This window comes from Ctenopharyngodon idella, chromosome 5 (genome assembly GCF_019924925.1).
Source record: "Ctenopharyngodon idella isolate HZGC_01 chromosome 5, HZGC01, whole genome shotgun sequence".
Classification (NCBI taxonomy): domain Eukaryota; kingdom Metazoa; phylum Chordata; class Actinopteri; order Cypriniformes; family Xenocyprididae; genus Ctenopharyngodon; species Ctenopharyngodon idella.
Window position 1 is genome coordinate 40,477,072 of NC_067224.1, and position 24,661 is coordinate 40,501,732.

General features: G+C 35.9%; 1 protein-coding gene across 1 annotated transcript in view; it reads left to right on the forward strand.

The window, feature by feature from the left end:
* The window catches only part of mapkap1 (MAPK associated protein 1), a 38,889-nt gene extending 16,822 nt beyond the window's left edge, over positions 1–22,067 (forward strand). Inside the window, exons 6-12 of the mRNA XM_051894030.1 lie at positions 1,311–1,487; positions 6,496–6,605; positions 14,698–14,805; positions 15,498–15,638; positions 16,825–16,962; positions 19,274–19,371; positions 20,510–22,067. Coding sequence (XP_051749990.1) covers positions 1,311–1,487; positions 6,496–6,605; positions 14,698–14,805; positions 15,498–15,638; positions 16,825–16,962; positions 19,274–19,371; positions 20,510–20,632 — 895 coding nt within the window. The 3' untranslated portion in view covers positions 20,633–22,067. The remainder of the gene's footprint in view (positions 1–1,310; positions 1,488–6,495; positions 6,606–14,697; positions 14,806–15,497; positions 15,639–16,824; positions 16,963–19,273; positions 19,372–20,509) is intronic.
* Positions 22,068–24,661: the final 2,594 nt, after the last annotated feature.

The following is a 24,661-nucleotide window of genomic DNA, read 5'->3' on the forward strand; positions in this document are numbered from 1 at the left end:
CCGTCATCCACTTGTGGTCCGATCAACCAAAACGCATCTTAATACCAGGTGTAAACAGGACCATAGTCATCTTTGATGGCACAGAATTTGGAGGTGAAAGTAAGAAGTGCATGTTATTGAAACCCAAATAGCCCAGATCCAGGACTTTTCTCTCAGTCGGCTGTTATCTCCTCAGGCTGCCTGAGCAGGATCATGGGTCTGATTAACACTATGACAGTTAGTCTTTACAGCTCAGGCCTGGATTTCGACAGTGTGTCAGAGCAAATTAAAACGCCATCGTCCCAGCACAAACACCAGCGCAGGCACTGCCCTCAAGGGATGAAAGCTATATCATAAAGACAAAGCTTAATGTGTCTGCGCTGAATGAATCGTGGAATAGGTTGCTGTTAGTTTTGTGTTTCTGATGGATCAGTTTTCCTTAAGGAGTCGATCCATTATGATATAAAACAAAGCTCTGGGCAAAAGTAATCTGGAATACTGCCAGCCTACACTATATATAAAGATACAACAAAAGGTTTAACCATGAAACAAACCGGTAAAGTTAACTCTTCCCAGTGCTTCTCTTTTGATTCATCCTGATTCTGTGTCACGCTGTATCCCGACAAAGTTTTTGCCCCTCAATGAATAGCCCCCATTTACATGCCCTGAGTCATAAATTGTGTCTGGATGCTTTTGTTTGATGTCTCTGTTGTTCTCATCTCGGGTCAGAGAGACCGATGTCGCCCCTCTTCAACAAACTAGAGCTTTTAGAAAGAGTCCTTGAGAACCACTTTTCCACAGACATAACTTATTAACTACATATGAGATAGTTTTGTGAACTTATTTTTAATTACAATTTTTGATTTAAAGGGTTAGTTCACCCAAAAATGAAAACTCTGTCATTAATTGCTCACCCTCATGTCATTCCAAACCTGTAAGACTTTCATTCAGAGATGACTGTCAACGGAGGGACAGAAAGCTCTCAGGTTTCATTAAAAAGATCTTCATTTGTGTCTGAAGTAATGGCTTCTGAAAATTATATATTTTAAAATATATTAAAATAGAAAACAGTTCTTCTTTATTTGTTTTTTTACTGTATTTTTGATCAAATACATGCAGCCTTTGTGAGCATAAAAATCTGACCGGTAGTTTATAATGAATTAAATTAATTGCAATGAATTCACACAAATGATACGTGTAACTTATGTTACTTGTTACCAATATATGCGTTTGATTCTTATAATGGGAACAAGGATTTTTCCTTTTTGAAATAGTAAACATGCTTTACATCGACAACAACACTCTTATTTTCTCCTTTCTTGCCTCCACAGTGAAAATGTCAACACCTACTGTCTCCACATCGCTGAGGATGATGGGGAGGTGGACACAGACTTCCCTCCGCTGGACTCCAACGAGCCCATCCACAAGTTTGGCTTCAGCACGCTGGCTCTGGTCGAGAAGTATTCATCTCCTGGACTGGGGCCCAAACAGTCACTCTTTGTTCGAATGTAAGAAAGCCACTTAAGTCTGACTTTATCACCTCCAGTTACTACTACTGGCTCTGTGAAGAATAAATACAGTTAAAGTCAACATCAAAATGTACCTGATTTACGGTCATAATACATATTATACATGATAGAAGTAAAATGGGTTGTACCATTGGAGGTACCAACCCCAAACGTTTGTATGGTAATGTGTGTGTGTGTATATATATATATACACATATAATGCATATATGCACAATTCCAAAGAGTAAAACGAACCGTATCTAACCACAAATCTATCACTGTCATCAAATGTTCAACTTATTTGTGTTTGTCTTGAAGCGCACAACTTCTCATACGGTTCTTATGAGAACTATCTGAATGTTTAGCCCTCAAAAACTAATGAGGTTTAAATGCCTGGCCATTCACATAAGTCTTAAATGCTCAATCCTTTAAGTTTGTTGGAGTTTTTTTCCCATGTGCCTCTCCATGAAGCTCTCATCTTTGTTTTGTAAGCTCTCAATTAGATTGTTGCTCTTCTGTGCATTTGGGAATATCTCTAATCAGCTGTTTGGTTAATGTGGCTGACAAAGCATTAGGAGGCCCCTATTAATTTGAAGTTGCTAATTGGATTTGAATGGCTCCCTGCCAGACTGTCCTGCCTTTGATAGGGAAGCTTGGTTTGGGCTGTAATACTGAATTTGAGATGTACAGTGAAGGTTCTGCATGTTTGTGTATGTCACAGATTTTTTGATGTGTTTTCTTGCGCTTGCTCAGATTGGTTGATATTTACACAGATTAACAAATAATCATGCAAGCTTTTATTAGGAGATAAAGAGATGTTTTGCAGATTGGAGAGAGTTTGTTTGTTTACACAGTTGTTCCTTGAACATTTCACCAGTGAGGAAAGCAAGAAGATACGCTACTGTTCAAAGGTTTGAGGTTGGTTTTTGTGAATGTCTCAGTTGAGCATTATTTATTTGTATTCGGTACATTTCATTGTGGATTCTTTGTTAAATCAGTTGCATTTCGGCGCAGGCTTTGCAAACAGATTTTTACGGTATGGACTCGACAGTAATGCAACAACCTGTAAGTAACTGTGTTGATTCTAATGCCTGATCTGATATGTAATAATTCATGTACAGTCAGATGTTCTTTGTCTGTGTGTCAGTAAATCAAACCAGTCACCAAATGGTCAACTTCACATTGTTTCTCTTGGTAGGATGAAAATAATCTGTTATTTAAACAGTGATTAAATTATATATAGAAAGCGATCAAAGATTGCTCCCTTAACAATCGCTGGAGCTGTCAATCAAACAGCGCGAGTTTATCAGTGACTGAGTTCTGGACTCGCGCCAAAACTCCCATTTTATTCAACGAATCTCTTAGTTACATCGCATTTGCACTGTTAGTTATGATGAAAGCATTCGTTAATGTGCAGAAATTGAGTTGCAATGACAAGATCACTGCTTTCATGCGCTCAACAACATGTCTGTGTGATCGGCTACAATCTTCATCACTGCAACCTTTCATGCTAAAATCTAAATATAATGCCATAGATCTAAATGTAATGCTATAATCAACACTTTTCATGATTAGTTAACCTTGAGAGCTGTAATAGTAATACTTAACTATTTCATATGCAAAGATGTTAGCCAATCACAGCAGTGGGCGTTTACATTGAAGTCTCACAGCAGACACGCCCCTTAAAACAGAGCGTTCAAATCAGAGGGCTAAAATCAGGGTAGGAAAAATGCCTTTTATTTGTAAATTGACAATTTTTGATGTAAAAAGCATACTAATATAAGTGCACCCCAGGAAACATTATAAAACAATAAAATAACGCAATTCATGACCCCCAATTAATGCTTGAATTCAAGGATGCATTAAAGTAATCAAAAGTGATAGTAAAGACATGCATAATGTTACAAAAGATTTCTATTTCAAATAAATTCTGTTCTTTTGAACTTTCTAAAGAATCCTAAAAAAAATTATCACAGTTTCCGCAAAAAGATGAAGCAGCACAACTGTTTTCAACATTGATAATAATCAGAAATGTTTCTTGAGCAGCAAATCAGCATATTAAAATTATTTCTGAAGGATCATGTGACACTGAAGACTGGAGTAATGATGCTGAAAATTCAGCTTTGATCACAGGAATAAATTACAGTTTACAATATATAATAGAAAACAGTAATTGTAATAATATTTTACAATATTACTGTTTTTACTGTTTTTTTTTTTTTTTTTTATTCCAATAAATGCAGCCTTGGTGAGCAGAAGAGACTTCTTTCAAAAACATTAAAAACTTTTGAACTGCAGTATAACTTCGTTATATGTAGCCATTTGCCTGTGGCATAAACTAATTTATTTATTTTATTTATTTATTTTTACGAAAGTTTTATTTGTGGCCCAGCTGCTTTGCACTTTTCATTGTCTTTTGTCTGTATTTATTTGTTCTTTATTCATCAGCTCTCAGCCGTCGGCTGGTATTCAGAGCTCTCTGGGTCAGCTGCATGCTCCCTTCATGAGAGGACCACTGATGTGGCACTGCAGGACCCTGGGCGAGAACTGAGCCAGTGCTTGGCCCTCAGTGGGCCATCGGGGCCGGCGACCTCTTCTGCCGGATCCCCTGCCTGACGTGAAGCCTGTCAGAAGCCCTGGCCCGAGGCTGATGGGTCAGGACTGCTAAATGGAAGTGGACAAGCGAGTCCTCTGTCCAGAAAGTGTGCGCTCTCCGGTTTCTGGCCTCGGGTTGTTGTTCTGTTGATGTAGTCTATCGCAGTGATGCGTCCATGTGCTCAAAGTTTGACTTGTGGATGGCCCTTCGGCCCTGTTGCGTTGAGGATGTGCTCTGATAAAGCAAGCCGGCCACTTATGAGTACAATACACTCTTTATATGTGCAAGCTTTTCTTCTGACACTAACCGCTTACACCAGTACTGCTATGCTGTAGTGATTCTCTTGAATATCAAACTACTTCTGCAAAAAATATAAGTTTCATTTGTATACTTGAGTAGTGTGGTTCTGTTCAGTGAATCAATTGAATCAGTGTGATTGATCACAAGAGTCGTTAGTCTGAATCAGCTCAGATGACTCACTCGCAGGTTATCTCATTACTGTCTTTTTTTAAGGAAATATTAAAAATTTGAAAGGTTAATGAAACTTGGCTAATTAAATTAGAGTATTTCTGTTCAAAATCCTGTAGAAATCACTGGCTCACACATTTTAATTTTTAAGTGATCACTGTCATTTATGATGATATGCAATAATTCAAATCAAGTCTTAATGAAACATATGACTAATAGTAGCTGTGTTATTTTAGTATCTTTAATATACTGTTATAGCGTTTTGAATTCGTTTTTATTTTATGTTTTATAGTTGTTGTTTTTTTTGTTAAAATTTTAGTATTTTTTTTTTAAGCTATCTATTTAGTTTTTATTAGTTTATTTCAGTTTTAGTACTTCAACTTAAAGAGGACCTGTTATGCAAAATTCACTTTTACATTGTGTTTGACTTTGAACATAAATGTGTGTTGCAGTGCGAGTACACAATCACACTATAATGGTGTAAAATCGACCCACTCTTTTTTTTTTTTAATCCCCATAAAACCTCAACCGTCTCATAGAACAAGCCATTTTTATTTTCTGAGCAATGCCCCGCCCACGACTGCTGACGGACTCTGCCGTATTAGCATAGTTTCTGCCCTGAGCAAGTTGTACACTGTCTGCTGTTTTCTCCAGGCCAGAGCCGCTGTAGTGACAAGAATGTCTCGTAAGCAACTCAGGTGTTTTGTTGTTGGATGAAAGAGTAAACATAACAGTGTTCTTGTACTCATGACATCAGAGCCGCTGAAGACGCAGTGGATTAGGTTTTTTTTTTTTTTTTTTGAAGGGAATGCACCCCCATATACCATAAATTCGTTTATGTCTGCACAAATCATTGTACACCAGACTGCTTTGTGAACGGGTGTCAATACAAAGGGACAATACAAAACACAGGTTTTGCTAAGAAGTTGTTACTCAAGGATGGATCAGTACCAACTGTTTGTGATCCAGCTTATAGTCTCCGGAGTGATACTGGATACGGCAGTAATGAATGGGAGAGCATGCACTTTATTACAGTTCATTAGAGTTGTTTAATGGATATAAAGTTTACCAGTTTATTAAGCACCCCCAGAAAAGGCAAAGGTCTGTATATATTTGTTTACTGTTAGTTGTAACGAGTGTTTTTGTGTAATGTGCTGAGTATGTTGATGATAATACAAGGGGGAGAGAGAGTTTATGGATAAGACTTTAATGCTCACTTCTTGTACTGTTTTTATTTTCAGTGTGTGAGATTGTCCTGTTTTGTTGTTGCATGAGCTCTTGAAGCTCTGAGAGCACCAGCTCATTTGCATTTAAAGGGACACACAAAAATGCATGTTTTGCTCACCCCTAAAAGGTGGCAATTTTAACATGCTATAAAAATGATCTGTTGGGTATTTTGAGCTAAAACTTCACATACACACTCTAGGGACATGAGAGACTTATTTTACATCCTGTAAAAAGGGGCTTAATAGATCACCTTTAATGAAAATTAGACATGTTGCCTTAGCAAATAACTGAAATAAAATATGTATATTTTTTTTATATTTTATTTAATTTCAGTTAACATTTATTTTGCTTCAATTAACATAAATGTTTCTTAATATTTTTTAGTTAGCAATAACAACTCAGTGTAGTAGAAAATATCTTTTTTCTTTTATGCCATTACATAAGAGTCGGCCGTTTGACGCAATGATTCCAAAGTACAATGCTATATTAAAACAATAATGTTTTGTCTAGATTCCTCAAGGGAAAAAAATCTAAATCATGTCAAACTCATCTTGAAACTAATTGTTTGAATATGACATGCTCATCCGTTGGTTGAGACTCAAAGCTCAATCCTGAGAATCTGAGGGCATGATGCTCTGATGGACAGGAAGTTCGCATCTAACTCAAACAGTAAAGATTTATTCAACATGACTGATGTTTTGCCTTCCTCACCCACAGAAACGCTGCTCATGGTTTCTCCCTGATTCCAGTGGACAGCCTGAAAGTGACCATGAAGGATATTCTGCAGAAGGCCCTCAAAAAGAGGAAGGGCTCCCAGAAAGGATCAGGTGAGACATCTGAAAGATATGTTTTATATTCAAGCTTATATTCCTATAATCCTATATATATATATATATATATATATATATATATATATATATATATATATATATATATATATATATATATATATATATATATATATATAATGTTGGATTATGTGTTTTGGTCAGCCTGCAATGTTATTTTAGTATTATTTATTTGCTATTATTAGAATTTATTAATAATTTAAATTGGCTTTTATTTTCATAGTTAATTTTGTTTGTTTTCAATTTTTTTTATTTTTTTTTTTATATTTAGCTTTATTTTATTTTATTTATATTTTAATTTTAGTACTTTATTTTAGTTAGTTGCCAATGTAACATTTCTAATTTTTATTTAAGTTTAAGTTTTTCATCTAATATTTATATTTTATTTCAGCTTTATTTTAGTTAACAAAAACAATTCAACTCACTAACAACACTTTGTCGGCATGAAAAATGAAATCTGGATCATTTTGGTGCAAGAAACCTTAACAAAAAAAAGTGGACTTCAGGGGAAAAAAATTAATGCTGCAAGAAGTGTAGCAAATGGTGCCTTTGAATTGTCAGTCGAATTGGACTTTGTGTATGTGTAGTTTTCATCTTAGAAAGTAAGTGAAGCCGTCTGCTGTGATTTGGCCCGATAACCGTGGCAATGTGCCGTCCTAATTTGTCATCGCCGAATGGGGCGGAATCTGATAAGGCCAGAGACTTTAATACAAAAAGTCACAGGTAACGGATCGCCCCTTTGATGGCCGTGATGAGCCGGGGCAGCGGTGAGATAAGAGGGGTGAGGAGAAGAGATTGAGCCACAGACTGATTCGGAGACGGAGAAGTGCACATAAAGAATGGAAAGCAATGGTGCGGGAACGAAAGTATATTAGAGAGAAAATGGATGAAACGCAGAGAAAATGATGGTGCGTGGAGAGCCACTGGAGCCTCATCTCTCTTGGATTTACCACACACTTGAGGTCAAAGCCTGCAGCGAGAGAAGTTAGCTTCAGTAAGGGTGCTAGAGGCTAGCGCTGTCAGTTTAAAGGGGCTATAGTCTTAGCTTTTGTCTCACGAGTATCCACAGACTCATCAGTATGGCTCATATATGCCTTCATCGACACCAAATTGACTAGTCTATAGCAGTGGTTCTCATCCTTTGAAACCAAGGCCGCCATTTTTCAAGACAATATTTTTTAATTATATTACATTTTTAATTATATTATATTATATTATATTATATTATATTGTTGGATTATATATTTTGGTTGGCCTGCAATGTATTTTAGTATTATTTATTTACTCCCTGGTGGAAAAAAAATATATACTAAAATGTATTTGAAATACATTTATTTTGTGCTAAGTAAACTACAAATACATTTACATATTTATGTGATAAAAAAATACCCTGCAATTGTACTTTTGGTATACTAAACTGGTATACTTAAAGTCTGTTAAATTGGAACAAATTTTTATATTATATTATATTATATTATATTATATTATATTTATATTATATTATATTATATTATATTATATTATATTATATTATATTATTAATTATATTTTATTTTATTATTTTATTTTTTTAAACGATTTAATAAAATAATGATAAATAATTTCCATAATCTCTAAAGTTAATTTCTAAAATACTCATTTAAAGATTTTATTAATTTCCATGACTTTTTCCAGGTCTAGAAATCACACTTTTAAAATCCCCTCACACTGTATATCCAGGTTTTGTCATTGTTTTGGCATATTTTAAATCATTTTAATATATTTAATAACAATATATTTAAGCCACCTTACAAAGTTCTTTGGTTTGATTGGTAGATGTTATTTTATATACTCCTAAACATGCTTTTTTAAAATAGTCACATTATTTCAATTACTTTCCTCAAATACAACAAAAACAAATGCTATTTTAGTACAACTAAACTGTCTGTAGTAATTTTAAAGATAATCTATCACAATGACATTTGCCTTTCACTTCAAACCATTTAGTACTTTGAAATTCACAAATAGTCTAACGTGAGAATGTTTCGGATGCTATTTTGGGTTGGAAACTCAATCTGTTGGCATTTCTTTCTGTCAAACCAAGTTTTTGACAGCTTTTCTAGAAACAACAAAGACTATGAGAATAAGAGAGAAATAAATGCTTCGACTTAGTGAGATCCGTGTTTCTTTGTCTTTTTAAAGGAATCAGCCGACTCAATCTTCTTGGGCGGTTCAGTCTCTGGGGCATAAAAACAAACCCAGTGTTTTTCTTTTCGGATTTGTGACATCTTAGACATGCTTTAGCTTAAAAAAAGAGAGAAAAATCTCCTTGCTCTTAAAAGTATGGCCACACTCAGTTATATAACAGCATATTTAGTTTCAGTGGTTTGAGAGTACTTGTGTTTGATGTACAGCCTCATCAGAGACGGATTGATTTGACAGCAACCCAAGAGAGCCCTCAGAGGGAATTTAATTGGAAATAAACCTACAGAATTGCCCTGTGGGCAGCGAGCCATTGCCCCGTCCCGGCCCAGTATCCCATCTTGCAGGTGATTGTTTCTCTTTTAGTCCGAGATGGTGTCTCAGAAGACATCTTGAGTGGATGTGATGGGGTAGTTGGTCCAGAAGAGAAACGCTAGACAGCATGGGCCGTGCTCTCATCTGCATTTAGATGAGTATTGATTGTTTATTTACCCGCTGGAGACAAGAGACCTATCCAGTCTTCTGTCCACTATGTTGCCTTCTCTTCTGCACCCGCTGTTCACTGTTTTGCTGGGATTTTTTTTCTTTTTCTTTTTTGAGCGATTTGTTTTCTTCCCATTTATATATTAATTTAATACCTTCGTATTTGAACAAACCCCTAAACTCACTCTCTCTCTATCTCTCTATCTCTCTGTCTCTCTATCTATCTATCTATCTATCGTTCTGTCGTTCTATCTATCGTTCTATCTGTCTATTGTTCTAACTATCGTTCTATTGTTCTGTCTATCTATCGTTCTATCTATCGTTCTATTGTTCTATCTATCGTTCTATTGTTCTATATATTGTTCTATTGTTCTATCTGTCTATCTATCTGTCTGTCTATCGTTCATTCTATGGTTCTATCGTTTTATCTATCATTCTATCTATCTGTCTATCTATCGTTCTATCATTCTATCATTCTGTCGTTCTGTCTGCCTATCGTTCTATCTATCGTTCTATCGCTTTAAATTGCCTAAATTATTACTTTGTTAGCTAACTGCATGATTATATGTACATTTTCTGAAACCACATGTATTGGACAGTCACCTATCTATCGTTCTGTCTATCTATTGTTCTATCTTTCATTCTATTGCTATTTTCTATTGCTATTTATCAATCGTTCTATCGCTCTGTCTATCTGTCTATTGTTCTATCTTTCTATCTATCGTTCTTTCTATCGTTCTATCCTTCTATCCATCGTTCTATCTATCTCTATTGTTCTATCGTTCCATCGCTTTATCTATTGTTCTGTCGTTCTGTCTATCATTCTATCTATCATTCTATTGTTCTATGTATCGTTCCATCTGTCTATCCTTTTAAACTATTTTAAAAAATGTATATTATAAATAATATAATCATAAAATTAAATATGTATATACATCTATATATATTTTGTTTGTTTGTTAGTAAATTAGCAAATACAATACTAATATTTAAAGTATCTAATACTTAAAATATAAATTAAACTATAAAATATATAGTTTGTTTATTAGTTTTAAACATTTTTTGTAATAAATGTTATAATAATACTTAAAAAATAAGTATATAATGTATTCAATAATTTAACACTGGTATTGCCTCGTTTTGCAGTGAAACTGAGTGAATATATAATGGTAGCCATGTGGACACTAGGAAGGGTGCGCACTGTAAAATATGACTAGTTTTATGAGCGGCTCAGGGTCTGTAAAGCTCGGTGGGTCTGTTGGGGGAGATAAGCGCGATTGAATGCCTCCTATGAGCCTTATCAGGGTAAATGTTGGTGACATTTGGGAGGCGGCGACGGCTGCAGTTTGGGGTCGGTGTGCCTGTGTGTGAACTACAGATGAGCTCAGACGAACGAGAAAGACCATGACTGTTATGCTTTTTGTGCTTGGGGGGAATGAATTGAGATATAATACAAAGCTGAACATTTTTAGCAGATGCTGGATTTGTGTGGATTTGTGAGTATTTTGCATCAGCTGTTTTATTTAGTACTTGGCTTGATATTTTAATGACACACATGCACAAAAATGATTGGATTTGTAGCTTCACATGGTACCTCTGGTTTCCGATTATTAAAGATTTATTATAAAAGAGCTCTGAAATCTGATTGTTGAAACTTTTGGTATGTACACACATGCACAAAAATGATTGGATTTGTAGCTTCACATGGTACCTCTGGTTTCCGATTATTAAAGATTTATTATAAAAGAGCTCTGAAATCTGATTGTTGAAACTTTTGGTATGTACACACTTGTGACAACACATCAGTTGAATTGACCATATGCACGGTTACTTCCTGGTTTTCGATAAGCCAGTTTGGGCATTTCCGGCGAACTGTTAGCTGTCAGTCTGTACTCGCTATACATCGACACAAAACCATCAATAGTTGACTTTTTAATGTTGTATTTATATTTTAATGCAGTTATCACACGTGCCTAATTTGCCCCAAAAAAAATTATTGATTGCAATAAAGACGAAGCTAATGGGAACGTTTGAATAAGAAACCCTGTGTCTGTAATTAGACTCACGCACACGCAACATTTTTCCAACACTTCAAATGTTATTTTTAATGTGATGACCTCAAACATTATTTGTTCATCCTTCTGAGATTGTCCTCATTTGTAAAACCGACTGTTTCAAGATGTAGGAAATCCAACATTTGATAGAAAACACTTTTATTTAAAAATAAGAAAGACGTTAATTACCATTATAACCAGCAGATGGTGGCAGAGGAGCATTTATTGGCTCATATATCAGCCATTTCCTGTAATAGTTTTTCACTCAGTTTCGCTTTTGAATAAATATTAAACATTATAAAATCACTAGGTTCAAAAATACATTTTGAACACTGAGGTACGTCTTTGATTTATTTTTCATGGCGTCTTATGTTTGAATAACTAAATCAGCAAATCAGCATATTAGAATGATTTCTGGAGGATCATGTGACACTGAACACTAGAGTAATAATGCTGAAAATTCAGCTTAGCATTAAATTACATGTATAAATATATTACAATAGGAAACAGTTATTGTAAATTGATATATTTCATAATATTACTGTTTTTACTGCATTTTTTTTATCAAATAAATTAAGCCTTGATGAGCAGAAGAGACTTTAAAGAACATTTACTGACCCCCAAAACTTAATGGTAGTATATTTATATAATATCTAGATTCAATCAGCCTACAGTTATGTACTGGCTAATGCACTGTATTGCCTTGTTTTAAAATTATTTGTTATGTGCTGTTACCTTACTAAGCGGTCAGACTTACAGTTTTCACCTGGCGGAGGATAAAACGGATAAAAAAAGCAACCTCTCAGCTCATTGAGATCAGTGCAGGGTCGCAGGAAAGGTTGTAAAAGGTCAGATCGTGTGTTTCTGAATTAGTCACAGTCTCTTGCTCTTCAGTGTCACAGCAGTTACAGGGATTCAGAGCGACACTCTCTCTCCGCTTCTTCCATATACTCTCAACTAGTCCGATTCTTGCACGTCAAGTCCAGAACTGGAGTGTTGTATAGAATTGATTCACTCGTTGACTTTGTTTGTGTTCTGATATATCTCGCATTGTGCTGGAGGGTGTCGTGAACATATTTCTTTCTCCGTAGAGGTCGTAAGCTTTTGGAGGCTCTGGTGACATTTTGGAAAACCATGGTATTTGCAAAAGGGTAAATATCGCCTTGAGTGTTTGCCCTATTTAGATTGGCAGCTTCTCTGTATTGTTTTTTTTTTCCTCCTTTTCTGGCTAAAAACGAGGGGAAAGACTTGATCCTACCTCTGGGCATTTTTTCCTGCCTCTGACAAGAAATAAGCAGGATCCAATAAAGCCATTTTTTGGTTTTATAGCCATCAATTGCTCCTGCAAGGCAGTAGTTATTGACTTATCTTCTCAGACCTAAGAGAGAAAGGTTTGTGATGATCAGTCAAAGTTAATCTGTCATTAGGTCTTAGATGGGTTGATACCATCTGATTGGACAAAAAAAGTCAAATTAGATTGTTTGCACTGAGCAATATTAATCAAGCAATGTTATGAAGAGAAAAGCCAATAGCTCTGAATCCCATCACACCATCTCTAAGAGAGTTTTTGAATTGCTCTGGTCACCCTGAAGTCATTTATGATGGCTATCCTCTCTCAAGGGCTCTCTGTGATTGTATTAAACTATTCAAAGGTTCAAAGTATTAATGTAATGAAAAAGAAGAAACTACAGAGTACTTCAGATAAACCAAGCTAGATGTTTCATTGTGTGTCTTTGTGATTGAGTATACACTACTGTTGAAAAATTTAGGGTTGGTAAGATTTTTTTTAGTGTTTTTGAAAGAAGTCTCTTCTGCTCACCAAGACATTTATTTGATCAAAAATGTAGTAAAAACAGTAAAATTGTGAAATATTAGTACAATATAAAATAACTGTAGTTTTTCTGAATACATTTTAAAATGTAATTTATTCCTGTGATTCAAAGCTGAATTTTCAGCATCATTACTCCAGTCTTCAGTGTCACATGATCCTTCAGAAATCATTCTAATATGCTGATTTACTGCTCAAGAAACATTTTTGATTATTATTATTATCAATGTTGAAAACAGTTATGGAAACCGTGGTGCGTTTTTTTTTTTTTTTTTTTTTCAGGATTCTTTGATGAATGGAAAGTTCAAAAGAACAGCATTTATTTGAAATAGAAATCTTTTGTAACATTATACGTTATTACTGTCACTTTTAATCAGTTTAATGCATTTTTGCTGATTAAAACTATTAGTTTCTTTTAAAAAACAATCATACTGACCCTAAGCCTTTGAACAGTAATGTACGTTTGAAAATAATGATTGTTTATATTGTTTAAATTGTAAACATCCACTCAGCTGTTAATTCAGTAGCTACATTCAGTTAATAATTCTGATTCAGGCAGATAACCATGAGTCTATTTGACGGATTTATCAAAAGAACTGATTCATTACACCGTGTCCTAACCAGACACGACACGACGTCGTGACACGTGATAAAAGGTATCTTTTCCATATTAATCTGAGTTTTTGTCCTAACCAGCAACAGCAACACAAAGTATGGCAATGATAATATCAGGTACTGTTTATGTGCTTTATTTAATGTTAAAAGCATCTAATGTGAGTTTGAATATCATTCTGTGTTCCCATATTTTTAGCTGTAATGAAAACAGCACTGGCTAATTCACCTCAGATCTTGAAAATAAATAAATGGGCACAAGAACGTTCAAACTGTCAACTCAATGCGAACAAACAAGCGTATTCTATGACAAAGATTGCTTCAGTCACTCCGTAATGTCCGTATGTACTTTAAATAATGTTTAAATAATATTTATGAATTTTACTATGTACTTGCCCATTTTGTTGTGTCTGCTGTGATCTTGCCGAGAGAGCCCGCCCACACTCTTCTGATTGGCTGTGGTTTTTGATTGATTTTATCACTTCTCATTTTCACGTCGTGTCTAGTGTGGACAGTCAAATTACTCATCGCTGGAATCTTATCACATCGCATCTGGTTAGGACACGGTGTTAGTCATTTTTTTGTGAATCAGACTAGATCGGTTGCATCAAGAACAATGCAACTGAAGGATATGTTGTCTATTTTTTGTCTTTTTATCTCCTCACTTTCAATTCTGACTGCAACTCATGCTGCCGTACATTTTATAGCGCAAACAAACAAATTTATATGGTCTGACTCTGCTTATGTAGCTGCAACATGTAAAGAGTATGGCATAAACACATGATCTTTGAATATTATATTGCATGTAATGATCTTTCAGCTCAACCAGTACACGTGATCCAAGTGCAACCACATTCAACTAAAGCGAACTCTTAACAGCTCAAATCAAACATTAATGTTGGATTCGTTTCAGGACCCATGTATCGACTAGAGAAGCAAACAGAACCGAATGTGGCGGTGGATTTGGACAGTACGCTGGAGAGCCAGGGAACGCTGGAGTTCTGCTTGGTCCGAGAAAACAGTGAGTTTTGTTGACATTACTGATGCTCCTTTGAACGCTGCATGCTCATGAAGCATTTTTAAAGGGGACCTATTATGCCCTTCTTCGAAGTCTTTATTGTCTTTGAGCTCTATTAGAATAGGTTTTCATGCTTGAATGTTCAAAAAACACAACATATTTGACATTGTTGCAGCTCCTCTCTCTTCCCAGTCTGTCAGTAATGCTCTGTTTAGTTCCTGTCTCTATGAAGCCCCTTCTTCTGAAAAGCACAGTGTGCTCTGATTGGTTGGACGGACCAGTGTGTTGTGATTGGTCAACTGCTTTGAGCACATTTGGAAAATGTCCCGCCCCTTACCATAACTGCAAGTTTAAACACACTACTAACTAACTCAACCAGGCCCCTGCCCCTTTATTCTACGTATGCCTTGGTCGGGAATCATTTAAATGAGGAATATTGTGACGTGTTCATTCCTGAAAGAAAACTCAAGACTACAATGAAGGCATTTCAGGGAGTTCAGAAAAAGTGACACTGATATAGAGAATAACTCCTGCTGAGTGACTTTTGACCCCTTTAAAACATTTTAGGAAGAGTTTTTCCTTCATTTAAATGAATAGATGCACTTTATTGATCACATTTATTGTTGCAAAACAACAGCAATGTTAAATATAAAGTGCATAAATGCACACCTAAACATCTCTTTCTCCTTCTGTAGGTTCTCGAGGTGAGGAGAGCTCGGAGGAAGACCCGCCTATAGACATCACTACGGTACAGGACATGTTGAGCAGTCACCACTACAAGTCCTTCAAGATCAGCATGATCCACAAGCTCCGCTTTACCACAGATGTACAGCTAGGTACAGATTCCAAATCCCTGTGTTTTACACTAGACTCTACTTCTGCCGATGCACAGACCAACATTCAGATCCAAGAGTTTTCTCTTCAGAGTCAGTGGGACAAAATAGAGTACTGTACTCTAATATTGTACGGAATGGTCTAATATAGTGTAGAATCATATTATAAATGTATGTAATAGTATTGTTATTCTAATAGTATAGTGTAGTGTTGGAAAGTATGATATTATATACAATATAATAAAATAAAATAAAAATACAACCAAATTTTAACATGCCATTCTGAAATTTTCTTTTAATCATAAATGTATAGTGTAGTATTTAAACAAAATTTAAAACGCTTAAAAAAAAATGTACTGTAGTGTAATATATAAAAACTATACTATAAGAATATATATATATATATTATAACTTATATAATTTTTATATAAGTTTTTATATTATAATATAAATTTTTATTTATATTTACTATTTACTGTATAATATATTTTATGTAATAACTAAAAACATAAATAACATTATTATAGTATTGCAGAAGTGTTATTGTATTATTATTTAATTTAGTACGGCACAAAATGCTAACACTGAAAAATTCCTGTAACAAAGGTCTCTCCAGTTCTCCCTTGCTTCTCCTGACTTCTCAGTTTCTCCACACATGAACAAAAGTTTGGCTGAGGGTCTCCAGATCAAACACAGTACTGTTTTGTGAAAACACAGAAAAAAATTCCAGCACACTTGACAGTTGCTACAGTCACAGCTCCATCCCAATTACAGCAGCGCTCCAGGCGCAGGAAGCCTGTGTGTGCAGGAAGCTGTGGAATCTCCTTTGGAATTTCAGTCTGATTGACAGGCTGGAATTTTTTTTTTCTGACACACTGATGTTTGCATGCTATTTTTTATGTCATGTGAATGATGGACAGCTGTCACATCCATTATGGATGGACTTTGTGTGTGCCTGTGAGATAGACCTGTAATAATATTCCAGACCTCTCTCTCACACACCGTTTCCCACAGAATCAGTTTCAGTCTCCATTCGTATTTAAATAACAGGGAAAATAAATTCACATACCTGTTAATCTTTAAAACCTGGATGCCATTCTTTTGTAAACCATTTTGATAAAAAAAATGACAGTCAAAATCTATAGTTTCCCCAAGTGATTTTTATGATAAAACCTTCCCACTTTTCCAGGAATTTCTGGTGAAAAGGTTGAGATCGACCCTGTCACCAATCAGAAGACAAGCACGAAGTTCTGGATCCGACAGAAGCCGATCTCCATAGACTCGGATCTGCTGTGTGCCTGCGACCTGGTGGAGGAGAAGAGTCCAAGTCAGTTCTGCTCATACTTTAGTAAAGAAATATGTAACTAGTTCTGCATGAACTCTTTTTTTTTATATATATATATATATATATATATATATATATATATATATATATATATATATATATATATATATATAATCTCACCATGCAAAGATTTTGGGATCAGTAAGACTTTTTTTATGTTTTTGAAAGAAGTCTCTTCTGCTCACCAATACTGCATTTATTTGATCAAAAAATACAGTAATATCAGTAATATTATGAAAATGTATTACAATTTAAAGTATCTGTTTTCTATTTGAATACATTGTAAAATATAATTTATTCCTGTGATCAAAGCTGATTTCAGCATCATTACTCCAGTCTTCAGTGTCACATGATCCTTTAGAAATCATTCTAATATGCTGATTTGCTGCTCTAGAAACATTTTCTGATTATTATCAATGTTGAACAATACTTCTATAGCATTTATTAATCTTAGCTAATGTTAATCTTAATATTTACTAATATATTTTGAAGATCAAAAGTTATATCTTTTAACATTAATGAACCAGCATGAACATTTTTATTAAGTAACATTAACAAAGGTTAATAAATGCTGTAAAAATATGTTGCTCATTGTCAGTTATTGCATTTACTAATGTCAACAAATGAGACCTTATTGTAAAGTGTTACCAAAAAATAATATAGTCACTGCCATTCTTGTCTCTTCAGAGAAGACACCTCTGGTTTATGTATAACTCTTTTGATGTCCCCACATCACTGCCGACTGACAGATATAGTTGTGGCACTGCAAACTCACCAAGGGATTTATATTGCATTACACTTACAGGGAACTCCGTTACAGAAAACAAAATCTATTTACGCAGCCTTTCTGTAAGGTTTGCATTGGTAAGTGATGCAGACATCTCTTCTTAGCGGATATGACAGGGACACGAGCGCAGCTCTCCAGACGCGTGCTGCTAACGGTGATTGATGAAGTGCAGACAGATTGCTGAAGTCTGCTCACAGGCGCTGTGCCGCACACGGATGCTCCGACTACGCCTGGAAATGCTCCAGTTTCACAGTCGGAACTGAGCGTTTGTTTTTTGGAGCAGGGCCATTTATTTTATTATGTGTCCTGTGTTCATATTCAAAGATGCCAAAGTTAACATCTTAATTTATGAGATTAATTAATTGTGTTTAACACAGTCATATTTTATTCAGTTTGTTATGCACCCAACAATACCTTCGGTTAGGCTCTTGTTTATCAGTAAATGGTTTCTTCAGCAAGGACGCATTAAATAGATTAAAAGTGACAGTAAAGACATGCTATTTCAAATAAATGCTGTTTTTTGAGCTTTCTTTTTAACAAAAACCCCACAAAATATTTATACAATGTTTCCAAATATGAAGCATCACAACTGTTTTCGACATTGATAATAATCAGAAATGTTTCTTGAGCTGCAAAAAAAGACTGGAGTAATGATGCTGAAAATTCAGCTTTGATCACAGGAATAAATGACATTTTTACACATATTAAAATAGAAAACAGCTATTTTAAATTTTAATAATTTTTCACAATAATATGGTTTTTTTATCAAATAAATGCATCCTTTTCTTTCAAAAAAAAAAAAAAAATCTTACCAACCCCAAGCTTTGCAACATTATATATAATAAATGTGTGTATATAGATTTACCAGATTTAAATGCATTTAAAAATTCTAAATAATTTCATAAATATATAAGAAATGTGTGTGTGTGTGTGTGTATGAAGAGTTCAGATGCAAAAGCCTCTAAGTGCCATCTGAAATTTTCTTCTAAAATGAACATTTTTATCAAGCTTGTATGTTTAAGTTTAATGGCAATGAAAAGGACCTATTAATTGCCATTAAAGTGAAATTACTGAACCTAAACATACAAGCTTGATAAATTTTCATTTTAGAAGAAAATTTCAGATGGCACTTAGAGGCTTTTGCATCTGAACTCTTCATATATAGATTTACCAGATTTAAAAATGCATTCAAAAATTCTAATTCATTTAATGTAAATTTGCATGAAGCTTTTGATTAGACTATTATTTTTGGGCTATAATAACTAAAAAAATTCCAAAATTTCCAAAATAATTTGTCAAAAGATAAGATTAATAAAAAAAAAATATTGCAATGGTATACATAAAAAATATGGATTTCCCAAAAATATACTCCCATCGCCTGGCAGTAAGCTCAAATGCTCTCTGTATGTTGAACCATGGTGGTCATTTAGAAGTTGCATCCCCAATCATGTCATGTGTCTCTACTTCTTTCCTGAGTGTAAGAATATCTTTATGCTTTCTTTGTAGGTCATGCAATATTTAAGCTCACATATCTAAGCAACCACGACTACAAAGCCCTGTACTTCGAGTGTGATGCTGCTACTGTCAATGAGATTGTGCTCAAGGTAGGGTTCAACTGAGACTTTATATTTTTGTATGTTTTAAAGTGCCCCTATTATGCTTTTTCAAATATTACCTTTCATGTAATGTAATAAAGCTGTTTGTGAATGTAAAAGGTCTGCGTTTTAAAAACCAAAGTGCACGACAAATAAAGTTATTGTCTCCTGAAAGAAAGAATCGATTCTGAACTGCCTGAAATGAGTCATCAGTAGGGGTGTGACTCGATCTCATGCCACGATATCTCACAAGATTAAAATGTGACTAGATTTCTCATTGAGGTGAAAAAGTTCTTGTGATATTGCCATGACGGAGTGTGAGGGTGAAATTAGGATAGAATATGCCTCCGCCTTATTTACATTACGCCTCCACAGACGTTTTGCTTTTTATCGAAATAAAAAACATTTAATTCCGTTGGATAACGATCACTTCAATCCCATCCGGTTCATCCAGCAGGAGCTGCAAATTCATACATAGTGAAGCAGGAATCAGAGTTCACTGATCATGTGACGAGAGTAAGGCGAGATGACTGTCAAGACCATGGCGGAGGATTCGTTGCGCAACAAAGCCTAAGTGTCTGATAAATGTCTTATCTTGTAGAGTGCCTGATTGACGTCTACTTTGCCCTGCCCTCAAACACTGTAGTTGTAGCTGTAAGAGTTTGGTTTATGTTGTCGACATGTCGAAAAGATGCTGTTTTGATGCTAATTTGATGCACTTCAAAAAGATGAGGACTCACGCTGGAATTGATACGGTAAAACAGACGCCATCATTACTGTTTGTATCACTGTGTATAAAGTGCTGAGGAAGATCCGGAGCTGAAATTCAGATATAAGCATTAGACCAATTACAACAGACTGGGCCATCTGACCAATCAGAGCAGAGTAGGCTCTCGGAAAGGAGGGGTTTAGAGAGATTGAATCCTTTTATTGAACCATTTCGGACACTGAGAAAAGAGGTGATGCTGCAATGTATATGATGAGAAAATTAAAGTGTTTTTTGACCTTAAATACCTGTAAACCTAATGTAGGAGACTCCAAAACAAAATTAGGAGCCTTTAAAATAGCATAAATAGGGGCACTTTTTGTGCATTTGTATAAATATGATCCCTTTCACAGCAAGTGTTATTTCCTCTTCCTCTTCCAGGTGAACTACATCCTGGAGTCTCGTGCCAGCACATCGAGGGCAGATTACTTCGCCCAGAAACAACGCAAACTGAACCGGCGCACGAGTTTCAGTTTTCAGAAGGACAAAAAGTCGGGCCAGTAGAGCTGGCGGCCAAACCGATCAGAACTGAATGGGCGTATGTGAACAGAGGCAGAGAAAGATAGATAGGAAAATATAAAGAATAGAAGGATTACAAGAAGTTTAGAAAAGGAAAAGATAGAGAGAATATGGGATAAATATGAGACATGCGTCCTTGTCTCATCTGGATGGAGAAATCAGCCTCTTAAGGTCGGCCTTTCCTGGACTGACGGTCCTTAATCATATCAGAGCACTAATGCTCTCTGCTGTCACTCGAATGTACTAGCAAAACCAACCAACAATCTAATTGAACAATTATATTAACGTTTGAAGCCACAGCCATCGCCCAGAACAGACAAAATCATCAGCTGGACTCTGGATGCCAAGGACCGAGAACTTGCTGCTGTTTCTGCGTCAGTTTCAAAGACTTACTTCCACTGCCTACAAACGAACTGTACATAAACGCACACCAAAACAAACGCAGTCGGAACCTTAAAAGCCAGAAAGAGCAAGTGAACCGTATTATCTATTCCCATGTGTATCAAAGATATTAACTTAAACCACACCAGACTCTGACAGGTAAAGGGATCGTGATCTTTTTTTTTTTTTTTAACGAAAATGTAAATAGCAACCACATTCAGGGTCTGATGACAAACCCTCTTTGGCCATAGTACTTTAGTGCCTGCTACAGATCAATATGACAAGATTTTAACCATCGGGAAAAGCCTCAACTCTTTTTACCAACAGAGGAGGCTGGTAGGTTAAGGAATGACAGATTTTTAATGATCAAATATGAAATGAATAACTACTTTTTACTGTGACGTGTTTTTCCCCTCTGCATTGTATCTTTTGATTGCGTATATTATAACGAACCAATCGCCTTCTATCTCTTTTAGAAGGATGTTTTGGTTTATTCTGACTGTCCTCTTGGGCTGCAATGGGAATGTATGTATTTGCCACATTTCATTATAAATGTTAAAGATAACATTATTATACTAGGTTCATTTCATCTGTGTGTGTTCTCCTGCACCAAACCTGCCGTTTCAACTTGTTTCTTTCTACAAATAAGAGAGAACTCTCTCTCTTCCTATAACTCCACTTCAATCGCTGCTGTTGTTAAACTGGATTCAGGGTGTATGTTCTATCCAAAACGTTCTGACTCAGGTTTCCGACTGCCATGTTGTCTTGACTGATCTTGTTTTGTTTCGTTTTTTTTATGTCTGTCAAAGCCAGAGAGCGATGACTGATACTCAATTCAGCGCTGACGGATGGACAAAGAGAGCATGTGTTCCCATGATGGGGATAACAGCTGAAAAGACATTTCAAATAAAACTTTATTTATAATATTACGATGACCTAGGGGGGTTATCATGCGGCCTATGGAATCAACAAGATTTGCTACAGTACATGTATACTGTATATAAGTAGATTTTCTAATTAAAGACTGAACTACAACATGTCTCTGTGTTGTTTTATTGTGTTTTCATTATTTTTTAGGGGATCTATTATGCCCTTTTCAAAGTCTTGATTTTGGTTTTGTGCTCTACTAGAATTGGTTTTCATGCTTGTTTTCATGTGTTCAAAAAACACATTATTTTCCCATATTCTCCATTATTGCAGCTCCTCTCTTCCCAGTCTGTCAGTAACACTGTTTAGTTCCTGGGCCTCATTTATAAAATGTTGCGCAGAAACCGTATAATTTCTCCGATGTGCGTACGTGTGATTCATAGACTGAACGTACACACGGAAAACGAGCGTACGCCTCTCTTTCAGACGTGAAATCTATTAATCGCAAATGACCTTGAACTTGCGTGCATCTGAATGGTTTCAGTTCTCTGCATTGTAAACGACACCTAATTAATGTCATTAACATAAAAAAGATCAACAGTCTAGCTTAAAAGAATAGCTTAGATTTCCAAAAACCTGTAGTAATGTGACAATGAAAAGTGCGTACGTCTGCTCAGACCCTGACGTGGCTCTAAGCACTTTTCCACATCAAAGACCGTTTTTATGAATATGAGCATTGGCGTAGCGTACGCATGCTTATAAATGAGGCCCCCCTGTCTCTATGAAGCCCCTCCTTCTGAAAAGCACAATGTGCTCTAATTGGTCGGCTGAACCAGTGTGTTGTGATTGGTCAAGTGCTTCGAGTGTGTTTAGGGCTTTTCACACTGCACTTAACCCTGGGTTATCATCGTTCTAAACACAGCTTTTAACCCCTGGTAAAGGAACGTTTCACACTTGTAATTTAGAAGCGGGGTTAGCACTGCTTTTTACCCGGGGTTATGAAACCCTGCTCATACAGTGTGAAATGATGCAGTGTTAGAAAGTTACAGCTAGACACTTAGCAACAGACAACCAATCACGTGCTCATATTTGCCTGCTTTGGACAGTCACAGAAACACTGCGCATTGTACAGTAAATTCAGCGAAAAATGTCAAATGCTGACAGAAAACGCGACAATTTGAGTGAAGAAGAGACCATTTCATTCTTACCTTTAGAGTCCGAAATGTCCATTCAGTATAAACTTGATAGTAGTCTGCAATACGAGGATGCACAATGCTAGAGCTGGCTAACCTATGTAAACATTTTTTCCCATTTATGAGGAATAATGCATTCCCAGAAGAAAATTCAAGACTACAATCCTGCCGTTTCAGGGAGTTCAGAAACAGTGAGCACTGATGCTGAGAATAAATATAATCAGTTAAAAATGCATAATCAGGTATTTCATTCAGTAAATGTAAATTGCTCAGTTTAATTTAGAATTATCTATCCAGTATTTGAGTCTACAATGTTTTTATGCTTTTTAGAGTATTGTGGTGTTTGCATTGCAGCACGCAAACAGCAAAATATATGTTGGAATCAGTTGATTTTCTCATGTGTTTTGCTTGAGGAACGCTATGTGTGGTGTTGTTTATGTAAAGTGCTTATGTATTTATCACAGCTAGGTTAGTGTCTGAAACTATTAAAAGTAAAACAAGTTTTGTTTATAATCACTGATTTACTGGTCTCTGTATAATGTAGAGAAATGCCTTTGTTCCAGCATTAATACAAAGCTAAGAACGTTTGTTAGCCTCAGGCTAGTGCAGGATCTCTCTTCTGTCACATTTTGTTTGCTTTGCTCGACCAACCCTACAGGCCACAAGAGGACTAGACGTGGAGCTGAACGTGGAGTCATCCAACACTCACTCATTTATCTCATATTTGTATAGTTGTCATCTTGATCTGCAATTGTGATCTGGGTGTAATGCTTTTTTGTTATCCAAATAGAGCTATGCAAGTAATATGACATTTAAGTAATGGGCATTTAGATGAGCTGGAGCTGATGTGTGTGTGTTCGTGTCATAGATTCAACAAGGTGCTGGAAACATTCCTCAGAGATTTTGGTCCATATTGTCATGACAGCATCACACAGTTGCTGCAGATTTGTCGGCTGCACATCCTCCACATCCCAAAGCTGCTCTATTGGATTGAGATCTGGTGTTCATTTGAGTCTAGTGAACTCACTGTCATGTTCAAGAAACTAGTTTGCGATGATCTGAGCTTTGTGACATGGTGCGTTATCCTGCTGGAAGTATCCATCAGAAGATGGTTCACTGTGGTCATGAAGGGATGGACGTGGTCAGCAACAATACTCAGGTAGGCTGTGGTGTTTAAGCGATGCTCAATTGGTACTAAAGGGCCCAAAGTGTGGCAAGAAAATCTCCCTCACACCATTACACCAGCAGCAGCCTGAACCGCTGATACAAGGCAGGATGGATCCATGCTTTCATGTTGTTTACGCCAAATTCTGACCCTAACATCTGAATGTCGTAGCAGAAATCAAGACTAATCAGACCAGGCAACGTTTTTCCGATCTACTATTGTCCAGTTTTGGTGAGCCCGTGTGAATTTTATCCTCCGTTTCCTATTCTCAGCTGACAGGAGTGGCACCGGTGTGTCTTCTGCTGCTGTAGATCATCTGCTTCAAGGTTGGACGTTTTGTGTGTTCAGAGATGCTCTTTGGCAGATCTCGGTTGTAACGAGTGCTTATTTGAGTTACTGTTGCCTTTC